This window comes from Erpetoichthys calabaricus, chromosome 3, assembly GCF_900747795.2.
Source record: "Erpetoichthys calabaricus chromosome 3, fErpCal1.3, whole genome shotgun sequence".
Taxonomy (NCBI): Eukaryota; Metazoa; Chordata; class Cladistia; order Polypteriformes; family Polypteridae; genus Erpetoichthys; species Erpetoichthys calabaricus.
In genome coordinates this window covers 290,425,257-290,439,408 of record NC_041396.2, presented here as the reverse complement: position 1 = coordinate 290,439,408, position 14,152 = coordinate 290,425,257, and the positions used below count along the sequence as shown (strand labels likewise).

At 37.8% G+C, this 14,152-nt stretch overlaps 1 protein-coding gene across 4 annotated transcripts in view; it reads right to left on the bottom strand.

Annotated features, from left to right (window-relative positions):
- Window positions 1–5,045: 5,045 nt before the first annotated feature.
- tarbp2 (TAR (HIV) RNA binding protein 2) overlaps window positions 5,046–14,152 on the bottom strand; it is a 45,909-nt gene continuing 36,802 nt past the window's right edge. For all 4 annotated transcript variants that reach the window (XM_028798505.2, XM_028798507.2, XM_028798509.2 and 1 more), the window contains 3 exons: window positions 11,605–11,732; window positions 8,929–9,121; window positions 5,046–6,828 (listed from right to left, as the gene is read on the bottom strand). In XM_028798505.2, coding sequence (XP_028654338.1) covers window positions 6,671–6,828; window positions 8,929–9,121; window positions 11,605–11,732 — 479 coding nt within the window. In that variant the 3' untranslated portion in view covers window positions 5,046–6,670. The remainder of the gene's footprint in view (window positions 6,829–8,928; window positions 9,122–11,604; window positions 11,733–14,152) is intronic.

The following is a 14,152-nucleotide window of genomic DNA, read 5'->3' as shown; positions in this document are numbered from 1 at the left end:
AAACTGTTGAGACAAGTGCATTCATTCACATGGACAGTACTTTGAAGGACACTAAAGTTTTAGTAAGTAAAAATAACATTTTTCCCCCTCCCAATTCTGGTTGTTTTTGGGTACCCCCTCGTATATACTGTATATTTATATAAAAAAAACTCTCTGATGTCATAAAAATATGGTAAAGTTTAAACCTCATCAACAGCTGCAGTGAATCCAAAAATAAGCACGGACCCTGTGTCTCCAGTGTGTTCTTTCTTCTTCATGATATTCCAGACAGTTGATTTTGTTCATCCTAAGGTTTTACTGATGTCTCCAATGGTTTTATTCTTGTTTCTCAGCCTCAAAACGGTTTCTTTGACTTTCATTGGCACAGCTCATGTCTTCATGTTGAACAATGGCAACTAGAGACTCCAAAGGGTAGAAACAAGCCAAGGGATCTTATGAAGCCATGAAACTCACCTGAGGAATCACAAACACAAGTGACACCAATCGTCACAAACATTATGGTGCCCTGAAATGAGGGGCCCATACAATAGATAAAATGTTGTCATGTCTACACGGTGTGACCGAAAACCTGAAATGAATGTCTGCCGTGTGCATTTTAATAACAATGTCTGAATTGTTTGTAATTTTAAACTATGTAGCAGAGGGGGAAATCAAGGAAAAATAGTAGAGAAATCATTTAGGGCAGTGTGTCTTTCTCAAACACTCTTCTTTTTGACCAAATCTGTTAAGTTTCAAATCAAATATTATTTGAGCTGCTCATGTCATTTAATTTCTTGTTCATTTTGCTCTACACTTGTGTACATACAGTAATACATTATAATATACGTTAATGCACTTGATTCCATATTATAGCACAGTACAAATTGGTTTTACTGTAAAATACTCCATTGGGTGATCACACGTGGTATCACTAGGGCCATTCCAAACCGATTTTTATTTCTTTGTCTCCCTGTGCATCTGGATTGGCTAACAGTTACACTTTTTTTTTTTAATCAGCCATGCTGCATTTCCAAAAAACACTTTACCGCCTTGAGTTTGCATGTTGTCCCCATGTCTGCTCCAGTTTCCTCCCACAGTCCAAAGACATGCAGGTTAGGTGCACTGGTGTTCCTAAATTGTCCTTGGTGTGTGCCCTGTGGTGGGCTGGCGCCCTGCTCGAGGTTTGTTTCCTGCCTTGCACCCTGTGTTGGCTGGGATTGGCTCTGGCAGACCCCCGTGATCCTGTAGTTAGGATATAGCAGGTTGGATAATGGATGGATGGACTTTACCGCCTTTATTTTCATCTGGACCAATTTTCTGTGAAATACACGGGTCAAACGCATACAGCAATGTTTAGACAAACCCATAGGGCATAATAGTCCTTTATTTTTATCACCTAAACAAAAGGAAAATGTTATAAATCCCCAAAAAACTTCTTTTTCGAGTTTGGCAATCCGAAAATCACATGTAACACAAATTAAACCATTCATTTTGCACAACTGCATTCAATATGAAATGACTGCCTTGCTTCAAACTAATGAAAATCAATATGAACACGTATTACTGTCCAAAGCCACTTATGTTGGTTTGTGTTAAATGGATTATTGATCGCATTGTAAATTTTCTTTATGTACTGAGAGTGAGTGTGAAAAAAGAAATTCCTTTGCATTTATTACGTACAGAAGTCACTCTAGCAGTGATTTCCAAATTAAGTCTTGTGGAAACCTTGTAGCTGCATGTTTTTATTCCCACCTGTTTTACATCCAGTGTTGAATGTCTATAAATTGGGGATTACTGTATATACTTGCGTTTAAGTTCTCACACGGACAAGTTGGGACTTGATTCTACTGTATAATTTCTGGTATTTTATAATGTTGGTCGTATAAGTCGAATGCAGAAAACTCATGCTATTGGTCCAAGAGATTATGATATGCTAACGCCCATCTGAGAGTAACCACGGAGCACACTGCCTTTAATTTCTATGTATTGTGCCTACGTGACCACACAGTAATACCCAAACTGCTCCAAAGCGACGTTTGCACTGATTTGTGTTTTTTGTATCTCACACCCTCATACACCTTTATTGTAAGAGCATCCCTTATCTACGATGGAGCGTTCAATCAGAAGAAAATATGAAGCTGGTTTTAAGTTAAATGTCGTTGAAGTAGCGAAAGAAATTGGTAACTGCGCTGCTGCAACAAAATTCGATGTGTCTGAGAAACTGGTGCGAGATTGGAGGAAGCAAGAAGATGTAAAAAATAAAATTATGTGTTGTACCTTTGAATGGGCGTATAAGTCGTGGTCTGATTTTAGGATCGTTTTTTTGGGTTTCGACACCCAACTTATACGCAAATATATACGGTATTGCCCCTGTCCTTAACTGTCAATATTAGGTTAGAATTAAAAGGAGTGAGAAGTGAGTGTTAAAATGGGAACACTCAAGGAAGTCTGAGTTAACGGAGAGGTGCAAAATAAGAAGAATGTGTCACTGCAAGACAGACAGAAGGATGAAGAACCTTCAGTGAATGTTGAACCTATACACATCATCTTCCAGTGGTGTCACCTTAAGTGGTATAGGCATGTAATGTGAAAGCATGATGATGACTGGGTGAAGCGAAATCTTGATCTATTCGTGGATGATATAAGGCATAGAGGTAGGCCAAAGAAATGGTGGATTGAGGAGGCGAGAGGAGATATGAAGAAAATGCAGCTGACAGATGCTACTGTGCATTTTAAAATGTAAACCCCTGAGGAAGTCATTGAAAATGGATACGTATAAAATAAGAAGGATGTGTCACTGGAAGACAGATTAAACAATAAAGATCTATATAGCAGAGTGAATGTTGGACCTATACATATCATCTTCCAGTGGTGCCATCTTAAGTGGTATGGGTATGTAATGTGAAAGCATGATGATGACTGGGTGAAGCAAAGTCTTGATCTATCAGTGGATGGTAAGAGGCATAGAGGTAGGCCAAAGAAATGGTGGATTGAGGAGAAATGAAGAAAATGTAGCTAACAGATGCTGTTGTGCATTTTAAAATATGAACCCCAGTGGAAGTCATAGAAAACAGAGACGTGTAAAATAAGAAAGATGTGTCACTGGAAGACAGACTAAAGAATGAAGATCTACGCAGCAGAGCGAATGTTGAACCTATACGCGTCATCTCATGTAATGTGAAAGGATGATGATGATGACTGGGTGAAGCGAAGTCTTGATCTATTGGTGAATGGTAAGAGGTCTAGAGGAAGGCCAAAGCAGAGATATAAGAACATGCAGCTTGCAGATGGTGATACGCATGACAGAAGTCGATGGAAAAAGGGAATTTGGGGTAAAACAGCCAACCTGGGTTATCCTGGAAGTTAGCCATAAAATCAAATGAATGATGACACTCTGCAAAAAAGTGAATTAATAGGGAAAAAATTATAAAAGCCAAGGAAACTACTTATTAAAGTAAATCTTATACTACTGCTCTTTTCTAAACGCACAATAAAAGAAGAAAACAAAGAGCAGCTAAGCAAACAAGCAGATCAATTAGAGAGAAAATGAAGGACTGATTGGGAAGCTACCTGGAACAAAAGGAAGAGTCACAGGACTGATCCTCTAGGACAGAAACCACTGTGTTAAGATTATAATTCCAAAAAGAAAAGGGAATTTTATAGCTGAGGCCCTTGTGACACTGAGAACACTCACGTTTCTGATAATGGTTTCTAATTGCGGGGCACTAAGGTGGTACCAGACACTACAATTTTAGTAACAGATTCAACAGCATAGAAAATAATAATTGAGCGCACTTATTGAAATATAACTTTTATCATTTATATTTTTCAGATTAGAAAATGTGGCTGAGGTATTGTATTCTGTTTTAGGAGTGAATTAGTAATCAAACATTGGTGGAGAACTATACACACACACACACACGCTTAAACCTGTTTAATCCAGTTTAGGGTTGCAAGGAACCACAGCCTATCCTAACAACAACGAGTACAAAGCAGAAATAACTCTGACTGGGGTTACCAGTCCATCACAAGGACCACTCATGTACTGTACATACCCACACTTTGAAAAATCTGGAGTCTTCATTTCATCTAACGTGAATGTCATTGGGGATGTAGCACAAGAGTACTGAGAGGAAAACCCCACGCTGACAGTGGGACAACATGCAGACTCACAAAGACGATGACTGGGTACAAGATTCAGATTCTGGATGCTGGATCCTTGAGAGAGAAAATTCTAACCACTGTGTCAATGGAGAAGAATAGACCAAGTGGGTGTTTTTGGGCTGTCAAGAACAGTGACACCCACCTTAGTGTTCCCCTTTGAGCTGACAAATGAAACAAGGTGTGACAGAACATTCTTTAACCTGCTGAACCCAATTCAGAGACACAGGCGAGCTCAAGCTTATCTCAACCATACTGTCTGCAATACATGTACCAGCCTGGACAGGGCATCAGTCATCCATCATGCATGCACCCACACAATTTAGATTCGCCAATTAGCCTAACACTTTGGAAAAGTGAGAGAAATCACAAAAAAACTAAGCACACATACACACACACAGGGAGAACGTGCAAACAGTATAAAACAAGAGACTGGGTGTAGAATCTGAATCCAGGATCCTGGATTGAGCATTGTTAAGTATTATGCTCAAGTTCAAAATATCAGGCTAAATGCAAAAAAGAAAGAAATGGGAGCCAAGATGAACAACTCCCATCATAAAGGAAAAACTGGAAACAATACAGGGTGAGTCAAAATTATGTGAACATTTGAATGGCGGAAACACTTTATTCATAAAACATACTTCATATGTGCAACATGATTTACAGGAATGTCCCAACCTGTTCGCCATCATGTTCAACACATGTACCATATGCGGCAAATAAATTGTCCACAAAAATTGTATATAAGTATACAGTATACATAGCAGTACCATTAGTGTTAACATAATTTTGATTCACCCTGTACATGAATGAACAACATCAGAACGTCACAATTTTCTTAATACAGAGAGCAAACTACATACTTTAAATTCAAATATTTCATATGAATGCAGTCAAAATTGGTCTACTTATTGTAATCTTTATTAAAAAATAAACATACTTGCATTATTTAACAGAGGTAGAAAAACAGTGAACCCTTGTGCACAGGGACCTTAATGCACATGCCCTTCCTTGACAGCCACTTCATTCACCCACCAAATTGTTGAAATAGCACACCACCTAGTGGTCAGTTTTAATTTTTCGCTTTAGACCTCTCAATATAACAAAAAAAACAACCGAAGTGTCGGATAAGAGGGTGGTTCTTCTTATATTTTAGAAAAACAAGAACTGCTTTCTGAGTTTACTTCTGCATTTGTTTTACAAAATCACAAGAAATATACTTTGTTGATCTGGTGGGTGAAAGAGGCAGATTAAATGGTGAACAACCCATTGAAAAATAAACAAAGCCCATTCCCTCCCGACGAAAACACTTGCCTAGCACACATGGCACTCAAGCAACCATTTCTCGTATCAGGTCATCAGTTGCAGACACAACCTGTAAAAAATGTAAAACTTCCCGATCAAAATAAAACCTGGCATCACACTGGATGAGAAAGCATGATATTAAAATATAAAACAAATTAACAGGCGCAATGAGAAGTGCTTTTTAAGCAGGACTTCGTTCAGTGTATTTTTAACTAAATGGACACGTCAACAGTGCTCCTTTCAAAATCTGTATTCTGCTATTTGGACTTTGTACACCTGGGTATTTTTATAATAAACCAAGCTGTAATGTTTACACCAATTTCTAGTATTTAAAAATAAGAATATGGACATGTATAGGCATATTATAAAATGTAAAAATGCTAAAGTGGTTGTAAGAAGGTAAAAAATATATATATTAAAAACCTCATTTCTTTTGTACACAATTTAATGCAAAGTTCCAAATTTGAGGATACAGACAATATATATACTGTATATATATATATATATATATATATATATATATATATATATATATATATATAAAATGCCTTCTTGTACATAGAGAAAATATTTAAACACGGTTGGGCATTATAACAATATTGAAGAAAACGGACTTTGACTGTGGCTACACCATCTGTAATATGGAAATGGTGCTTTCTTAAACATAATAATATGGTATGCAGCTTGTGGCAGACCTAGACAGTGTTTATAGGAAAACCTAGAAATGCGTAACTTTTACAAAATAAAAAAAAAACACCCTCATTGTTCATACAAAAAACTAAAACCACAAAATTTTATCAAAAGTGGATCACTATGTGTGTTAATGATAATTGTACTTTCACATTTTCTGTACATACGGCTGGGGAAAAAAGAAATCATGAAGTAGTCAGCAGTATGCCAAAGTAAACATTGACACTTTTTTTTTTATTTTGATTGAGGAATCTAGGAAGGAATTAATAAAATGAAGTTAGGTAATGGCAAACTGTATTCTCAAAGAAAAGTCCACTCTCTGAACCATTCACAAGTATCCATGTCATTCCCAGCCACTCCACCACACACACTCATACATTTACATGTATATATACTTAAGTCCCCCCCCCCAGGCCTCAAAACCCTGGGGTTTATGTTGAAATAAATAACTCTCCCTTTTCTTCGTTGATGTCATGTTGCTGACTGGTCACCTCTGTAATGATATTCCTCCAACAAATCTCCACCAAAGAAAAGTTTATTTGCCACCTGCCATGATCTTCAGGTACTGCAGTGCGTTGTGGGCAGCATTGGCACGTGCCGCATCCTTGGTGGGGGCAAAACCATGGCAGACAGTAATGGGCTGCGTAGACAGTTCCACCAGGCACTGACAAAGTCCACTTAAACTGCGCTCCTCTGCATAGGTCAAAAAATAAATAAATAAATGAATAAATAAATAAAAACAGAAAATAGACAAAAGTTACGTCATTTTCTAACACACTTCATCCGATCAGGGTTGTTGGGGGGGCTGGAGCCTACCCCAGATAGCATAGGGTGCAAGGCAGGAATAAATTCTGGACATGGTGCCAGTCCATCGTAGGGCAAACATATATATATACACATACACACACACACACACACACACACACACACCAAACACATAGTAGAGCCAATTTAGCATCGCCAATTCACCTAACCTGCATTTTCTTTGGACAGTGCGTAGAAACTGGAGGAAACCTACATAGACACAGGGAGAACATGCAAACTCCATGCAGGAAGAAGAACCAGGAACATGAACCCTGGTCCCCTTAATGCGAGGCAGCAGCACTGACATTGTGCCACCATGCCATACAACAGATAAAACTATAAAATAAATTGTTGAGTAATATTGTTTGATCAAAAAAATTAAATTAGAGTAATATACAAAATGTATTGACTATGGCAAACTTCACAATTATATTTTTAAAAAGTATAAATTAAGGAAAGCAATGCCTTCTAAAATTCTGTCCATTTGACAGAACTTCTAATTTGCTGAACTTACTTTTCCAGGCACAGTTGTGGTTAGCCAAGCCTGCCCTGGCAGCACAGAGAGCAAGGAGGGATCTGATTATAGATAGGACACCGCATTTTGGAGCACACTGTCATATTTACTTTAGATGAGGTGATTTAACATTTTCAATTAAATTAACAAGCATGTATTTCGGCTATGGGATGACACTAAAGTGGCCATGGAGAGGCTCCAAACATATGAACAGGATGTACATTTTCCATAAAAGTCAGTTATCAGGCTAGGAAGTTTGAGTTAAGATGTACAAAATAAGAAGGATGTGTCACTGCAAGACTGATTGAAGAAAGAAGATCTATGCAGCAGAGTGAATGTTGAGCCTATATGCATCAACTTCCAAAGGTGCCATCTTAAGTGGTATGGGCATGTAATGTGAAAGGATGATGACGACTGGGTGAAGCAAAGTCTCGATCTATCGGTGGTCCATAATACAGCAAACATATACACTCGCATACACACACACACACACACATAAAAGTCAGTTAGCAGGCTAGGAAATGAACTTACATTCCTAACTCTGTAGCACTGTGTCATCGTTAAAGAAATTATAAAGTTTGTTTTTTTTTTTTTTTTTTTTGTTTCAGGATCTTAGCTTTCAGAAGACAAAAATAAGACTTTTTCTCTGTTATTAGATTTCAGTGCACAAATTTAACTCTACGTAACCATCATAATTTACCATTTGAAGATCACATGGAACCACTTGTGTTTTTGGACAAATCTGGGCCATGAAAACTATGGCACTATGCACAATCTTCTTTGTTTTTGCTTTCTGACAGTCTTACCATCAAATCTTACCTTTGACTTGGCCAAATAACATTCTAAAAAAAGTTTGTCTTCATTCTAATATACTGTGAAATTGTCATACCCTCCTGCTTCTGTACTTATAGTCACAATTGCTGCTTATATCAGACTAGTATCCTCATAACTTAGGGATCCAGTGAATCATGTCTGTATGGATTCATCCCCACATTTCTGAGACATGCATGTTAAATGGAGATCCAGTAAGTTTGTTTTTTCCTTGTTCCTGCTGCTGCCCAGATTGACTCCTGCCTCCCATAACTCTGAACTGGAATAAACTTGTTTGAGAATGTTATGTAGAATTCATGTGCCTTTCATTATAATATTCTGTTGAATTTCTTGAACTGCTATAAACAGCTAAATTTCCCTTGCAACAAATCTCTTTATATAGTAATGGAACTACAAGAACATAATAATAATTTTAACCTCATGAATTTCAACAATAATGCATAAAGCTGAACCTCACTTTATCAACATTTGCCCTGAGCTTATCATATTTATGGAGGTTTTCACAACTTCTGATCAGCAAACCTGACATTAGGCAATCTCAATATTAAGAGAATACAAAAAGAATAGACAAGTGCTGAGATGGTAATGTTCATAATAAATCCATCACCAGTATTAAAAAAAAAAAAAAAAAAAGTTCAGTTTACCAATGTCCAGGTAGCTGATGTCAAAACGCTGCTCTTCAGAGAGGTCATTCAGCAGGGAGCAGAAATTTGAGTTGGGCATTCCCAGGGGATTTGATTTAAGGTGCAGTATTTTTTCCCCTGCTGAGTTACGCAGAGAGTCCCAAGTGCAGCCAAAACTTTTATACTTTCCGCTTTCCGCTTTAGCATTATGGTTCTGTGGAACAAACAAAATTGCATCTTGTTAAAATATAGATAATCTTTGACAAATGAATACATTGTTATACATTGGCTGAGGGTGAAGATTCAGAAAGGACATTATAAAGTTTAATGATGGCTGCAGAAAAAATGACCTCTATGCCCACTATAATAAGTCTGTTCCTAAAGGTTCTCCAAGACAATATGTCATGAAGTATATGACCAGTGATTAGCAAAAAATAAATAAATAAATAAGCGGAACCACTGGATTTAAACCTTTCGGCCCTGGATTTTCTTGTTTTTATGGGAAAAATTATTTTGTGAGATATTCTACCTCTGAGATGTCTAGAAAGGTCAAAAATGAAAACACAGTAGCTGCCAAACACTTCAATCTTCTTGAGGAAATAAAATTGAAAGTGGAGCTACTTACTATGTGGTGTGCACAGTCCGAAAGCATCCATTTTCACTTCCATGTTTCGCGGACTGTATGCCAGTCTGCTCTAATAGTACCATGCCTGGTTCCAACGGCTGTAAATGTACCTGTGCTTTACAAAAACGACTGCATATTTATATACTAGTAATAGGATTTCAGGGCCTAAAGGGTTAATTCCTTATTTCCAGATTTGATGAATATAAACAATATCTGGGCACAGTAAAGCCTGCTGACAAAATAACTTTTCACCTAATTATACATAAAAGTATATTAGCAGGGTGGCTGGTTCAACAGCCTGGGATACTGATTTATTTTTTAACTGTATGACTCTGACTCACAGAGTTTTTTATTTTTTGTGGAGGATGTTAGGATTGGCTCTTCACCAGGCAGCGTTCAGAAAGGGGAATATGACCCTCCGTAGCTCCATGCCAAGATAAAGCCCTATAGCATTAGCTGCTTTAAAAGGAATATTAAAAATTCCTCTTTATCGCTGTGCACTTGTAGATTCACTGTGACTCATATTCACTTCTGCACGGCATGGTGGCGCAGTGATAGTGTTGCTGCTTTGCAGTAAGGAGACCAGGGCTCACATCCAGGGTCCTGCCTGTGTGTAGTCAAAAACACATGAAGGTTAGGTGGATTGGCGATACTGACTTAGCCCGTTTGTGTGTGTTCGCCCTGTGGTGGCCTGGTTTGTTCCTGCCTTGTGCCCTATGATAGCTGGGATAGACTGAAGCACCCCTTGTGATGCTGTTCAGGACTAAGCAGGTGAGAAAATGACTGACTGGCCCTTATTTAAATTTACCCTTATTAAATTTAATTTAATTAATGATGATTTTTATATAGCTCCTTTTCCAGTAGACAGACCATTTTCAAATATAGCACAATTAACATACAAAAGCACTCTTCAGTATACAGTAATACTGTATATAGAATGTATAAATATATTTTCATAGGCTTTTGCTTTCTTAAGGCTCCCATAATGCAATTTAATGAAAGGTCAGTTAAGCTGACCTCACATGAGGTATTTCTAAGCCACTTATCCGAGGCAGAAATTCACCACGGATGGGATATCAGAATAGGCCACTATAGGTAAAATAGTTACTACTGAAATACCCAATTATATAAAATTTTAAATTATAACACCCTTTCAACATTTAACACATTGGTCTATTTGGTTTATATCATCAAAAGACATTTCCATACCCCCTAATCAGAAAACTCAAGATAAAATCAGAAAGGAGCAAACAATTTTGACAATGGCCATGTAGTTAAAACAACAAATACAACATATATTAGAAAAATGTTGGCTGCACAGGCAATTCACAAAGTTTAATTTAGTGTCAGCAGTTCAGTACCTGCAAAAGAATAGGTTTCCTTCATTGCAATTTAATGTGTAAATATTAATCTCCAGCTAGCTTGTAATACTGTATTATTTGTACACATTCTTATTTTCTGGAGCTATGAAAAGCCAAATATGTACATTGGCACCAACTGTTTTGAACTGGCACACTACCATTCGTGTCACTGCAGTAACTGCAAAAGTTCACCATATTGCCTATTTAATTGAGCTGTCTATTTACAAATTATAAAAATCACTCAAACTTAATTTATTGCGGCACCTTTCACAAAGTGTGCTGTCAGAAAACACACAAAAGTCACGAGATGCAGCAACTGCCGCAGAGATTATGAGAATTGATGCCTTCATGAGTTTAAGAGAAAATAAAATATTTCATATGCCACTAAAAAATTAAAGCCACTGATCACTTAAGTGATAAAACTTCAGGCAGATGCACATTTGAAATGGTGCCGTCAACCTTATATGAAATAAAAATAAATAAATAAAAATGAAACCACAGATATGTATCTGTCCATTCTCTGAATGTACATTTTGCTTTAGAAGAGCTGGAGTAAATCCCCCACAGATTTGTGGTCTTAATTATAACAAGCTCTCAGACAAGAAGTTCTTTATTCTGAATGTTTACTTGCCAAGACTTGCGTCTTATTAGAGAAACCCAATAAACAGTTAGAAAAGGGAAGAGGAAGCAGCAGTACTTTAATGGACTCACAATGCAGAACTGGTCGTCATCTGGATCAGCCTCGTTTCCATTACGCTGATCAACAGGAACGTCATGAATTCTCGCCAGCATTTTGGCAGCAGCATTCCGCTTTGCCAGCTTCTTGGATGTCCCGCTGCCTGTAAACACAGATGCTATCAAGCTCCTCAACCCTTAAAAGCCTCATAGCATAATGCAAAACCACTTGCTGCCCGAGGCGCCAGGCAGGCCATAGCTACTTTCAGGAAAAGACCATAAATTAAGTACGGCTTCTGGACTGACCAACAGCAGCAGGTCATGAATGTGAACGTCTCACTCTACACAAACCAATTAAACAGGGTGGAACAATGCACTAAAGTTAGCTTTTTTAAAAATATGCTTCCAAAGTGAACACCCACTACTATTAAAATACGATTGCTGTGAAGTACACACCCAATCTTGGGCAGTTTGGGACATTTGAAAACAAATGCTTAACGAAAAGATTAATAAAAACAAAACATGGCATATAAGGCAGTAGGATGGTAGCCTGGACAATCAGAATTATGGAACATGAAGACCTAGGAAGTTGGACAGTTTTGAAAGGGGGGCATGCAGGTTGAGTAAACTGCAATAACTGATTATAAAGACAGAACAGTTCACAAGATTACAAATTGTACATTTTAATTTTTTTATATAACTTTGTAGTATTATTAACCATTATTTTTTTTTATTAGATTTGCAAGTATACAGGACTATATACACTGCATGGAAAAAGATGATCCGCTGTGGCAACCCCTAACTGGAGCAGACGAAAAAAAAAAGAAGACGACAAACGAGAAGAAGACAAAGAAGAAGAAGAAGAGGATTATACACTGTATTCCAAATTATTATGCACATGCCATTTTTGTTTGTTTTCCCTAAACAGTACGATTAAGGATTTCTTATTTACGGTGCAAATGTTATTAGAAGCAACACTACTGCTAATGACAGCAGCTGTTTTTAATATAAAAAAAAAATTTGGACATGAGCATCAGTAGGCTTTGCGCCCTTGGAACCAAGTTATCTGAACTATTTGATAACATGTCAGGAATTATTTACCACTCTGATGCTGTTCTTTGTGGTCATAAAATAGGTCATCCTCTTTAAGAAAACTCCTGTGTGCGTCCAGGGTGTCCGTGTGTGTGTGTCTTCTGGTGAAGTGCGCATGCGTGGAGTCGCGCCACGCATGACACCGTGGACGCACACACACATTGGAAGCTGGGCACACAGTGAATGGCCTAGCTGTGGCCACGCATGATAAGCAAATAAAGGACATCATTGCTGGGGAGAGTGCCGATTGCGTAGTCGCGACCACGCACATAAAATCCGTTGCTGGGGAGATGTCACACATACAATAATCAGCTGCACGCCAGCACAGATTAAAATACTTGCTGGGGAGACGCCACAGGCACGATTATCAGCTGCACGCCACACATTACATCAGTTGCTGGGGAGACTCTGCTGATTGCCCACTGCTGTGACAGAAAATTAAAGGCATATTACGGACATCAAAGCCAGTATTACTGTCTTACAAGAAACAGAATGAGGTCAAGGTCCCTTGCCATTTAATATAGACTGTCCCTACTAATGCTTATGCACTACTGTTTTAGCGCCCGTTATTGTAATGTAATGTCTAGTTACTATAATAATTGACGAGAAGAATTCATAATGAATTGCAGAATTACGGCATTTGAGGGTTCCTCTCGAGTACCTCTTTCTCTTGGATGATTTCGCTGAAAAACTAATCAGCACATCGTCATCTCAAAACAAGCTTAAATTTCAAGTTTGGTATTTTTCCATCCATCCATTTTAGCTCTAGACCGTCCTCAAGAAACTACGACACACAGACAGACACACACCCATCATCGAGATACTGATGTTTTTCGGTACCAGAAGACCCCAAAACGTCGAAGATCTGTCAAAAACCGGAGATCAAAATTTTGGACGAATTTAAAGCTTTCGCTCCTCTCGGATAGACGATAGCTTATAGTGGTGGAGGGTGCTAAGCACAAAACACACTCAATACATTGTTCCAAATATTATACAAAATGCAGTTTGAAAACATTTAATAGGTTGTAATGAACTCAAAACCAAAATCTGTTGTATTTCTTGGTAAAAAAAGAGAATTTATTTTAAATAAAACACATTTGCAGATCAAGTTCCATATTAATTGTATATGCCCTTCTTTGATAAGACATTAACAACTCTCTCATCCACTGAACCTGTAAGTCTATGCACAGTTTCTGCCTGTATCTCATTTGAGGATGCCAGCATTAGATAACGGGTATACTGCTGCCTACACTCATACATCTTTCTTTTAAGGATGCTGTACTGGTCCTTAATAGGTTTGAAGCCAGGGTTATGATGATGTCCACACCATGATATTTTTCTCCTTTTATTCCCTACAGTAACTATTGAGTCTATTGAGTTTGTGGGCAGCAGTAGGATGGTGTATTGTCCTGGATAAAAAAATCATTTTATTCCAGAAGGCACAAATCTTCATTTAATGCCATTGCAGAAAATGATCAGTTAGGCACTCTGT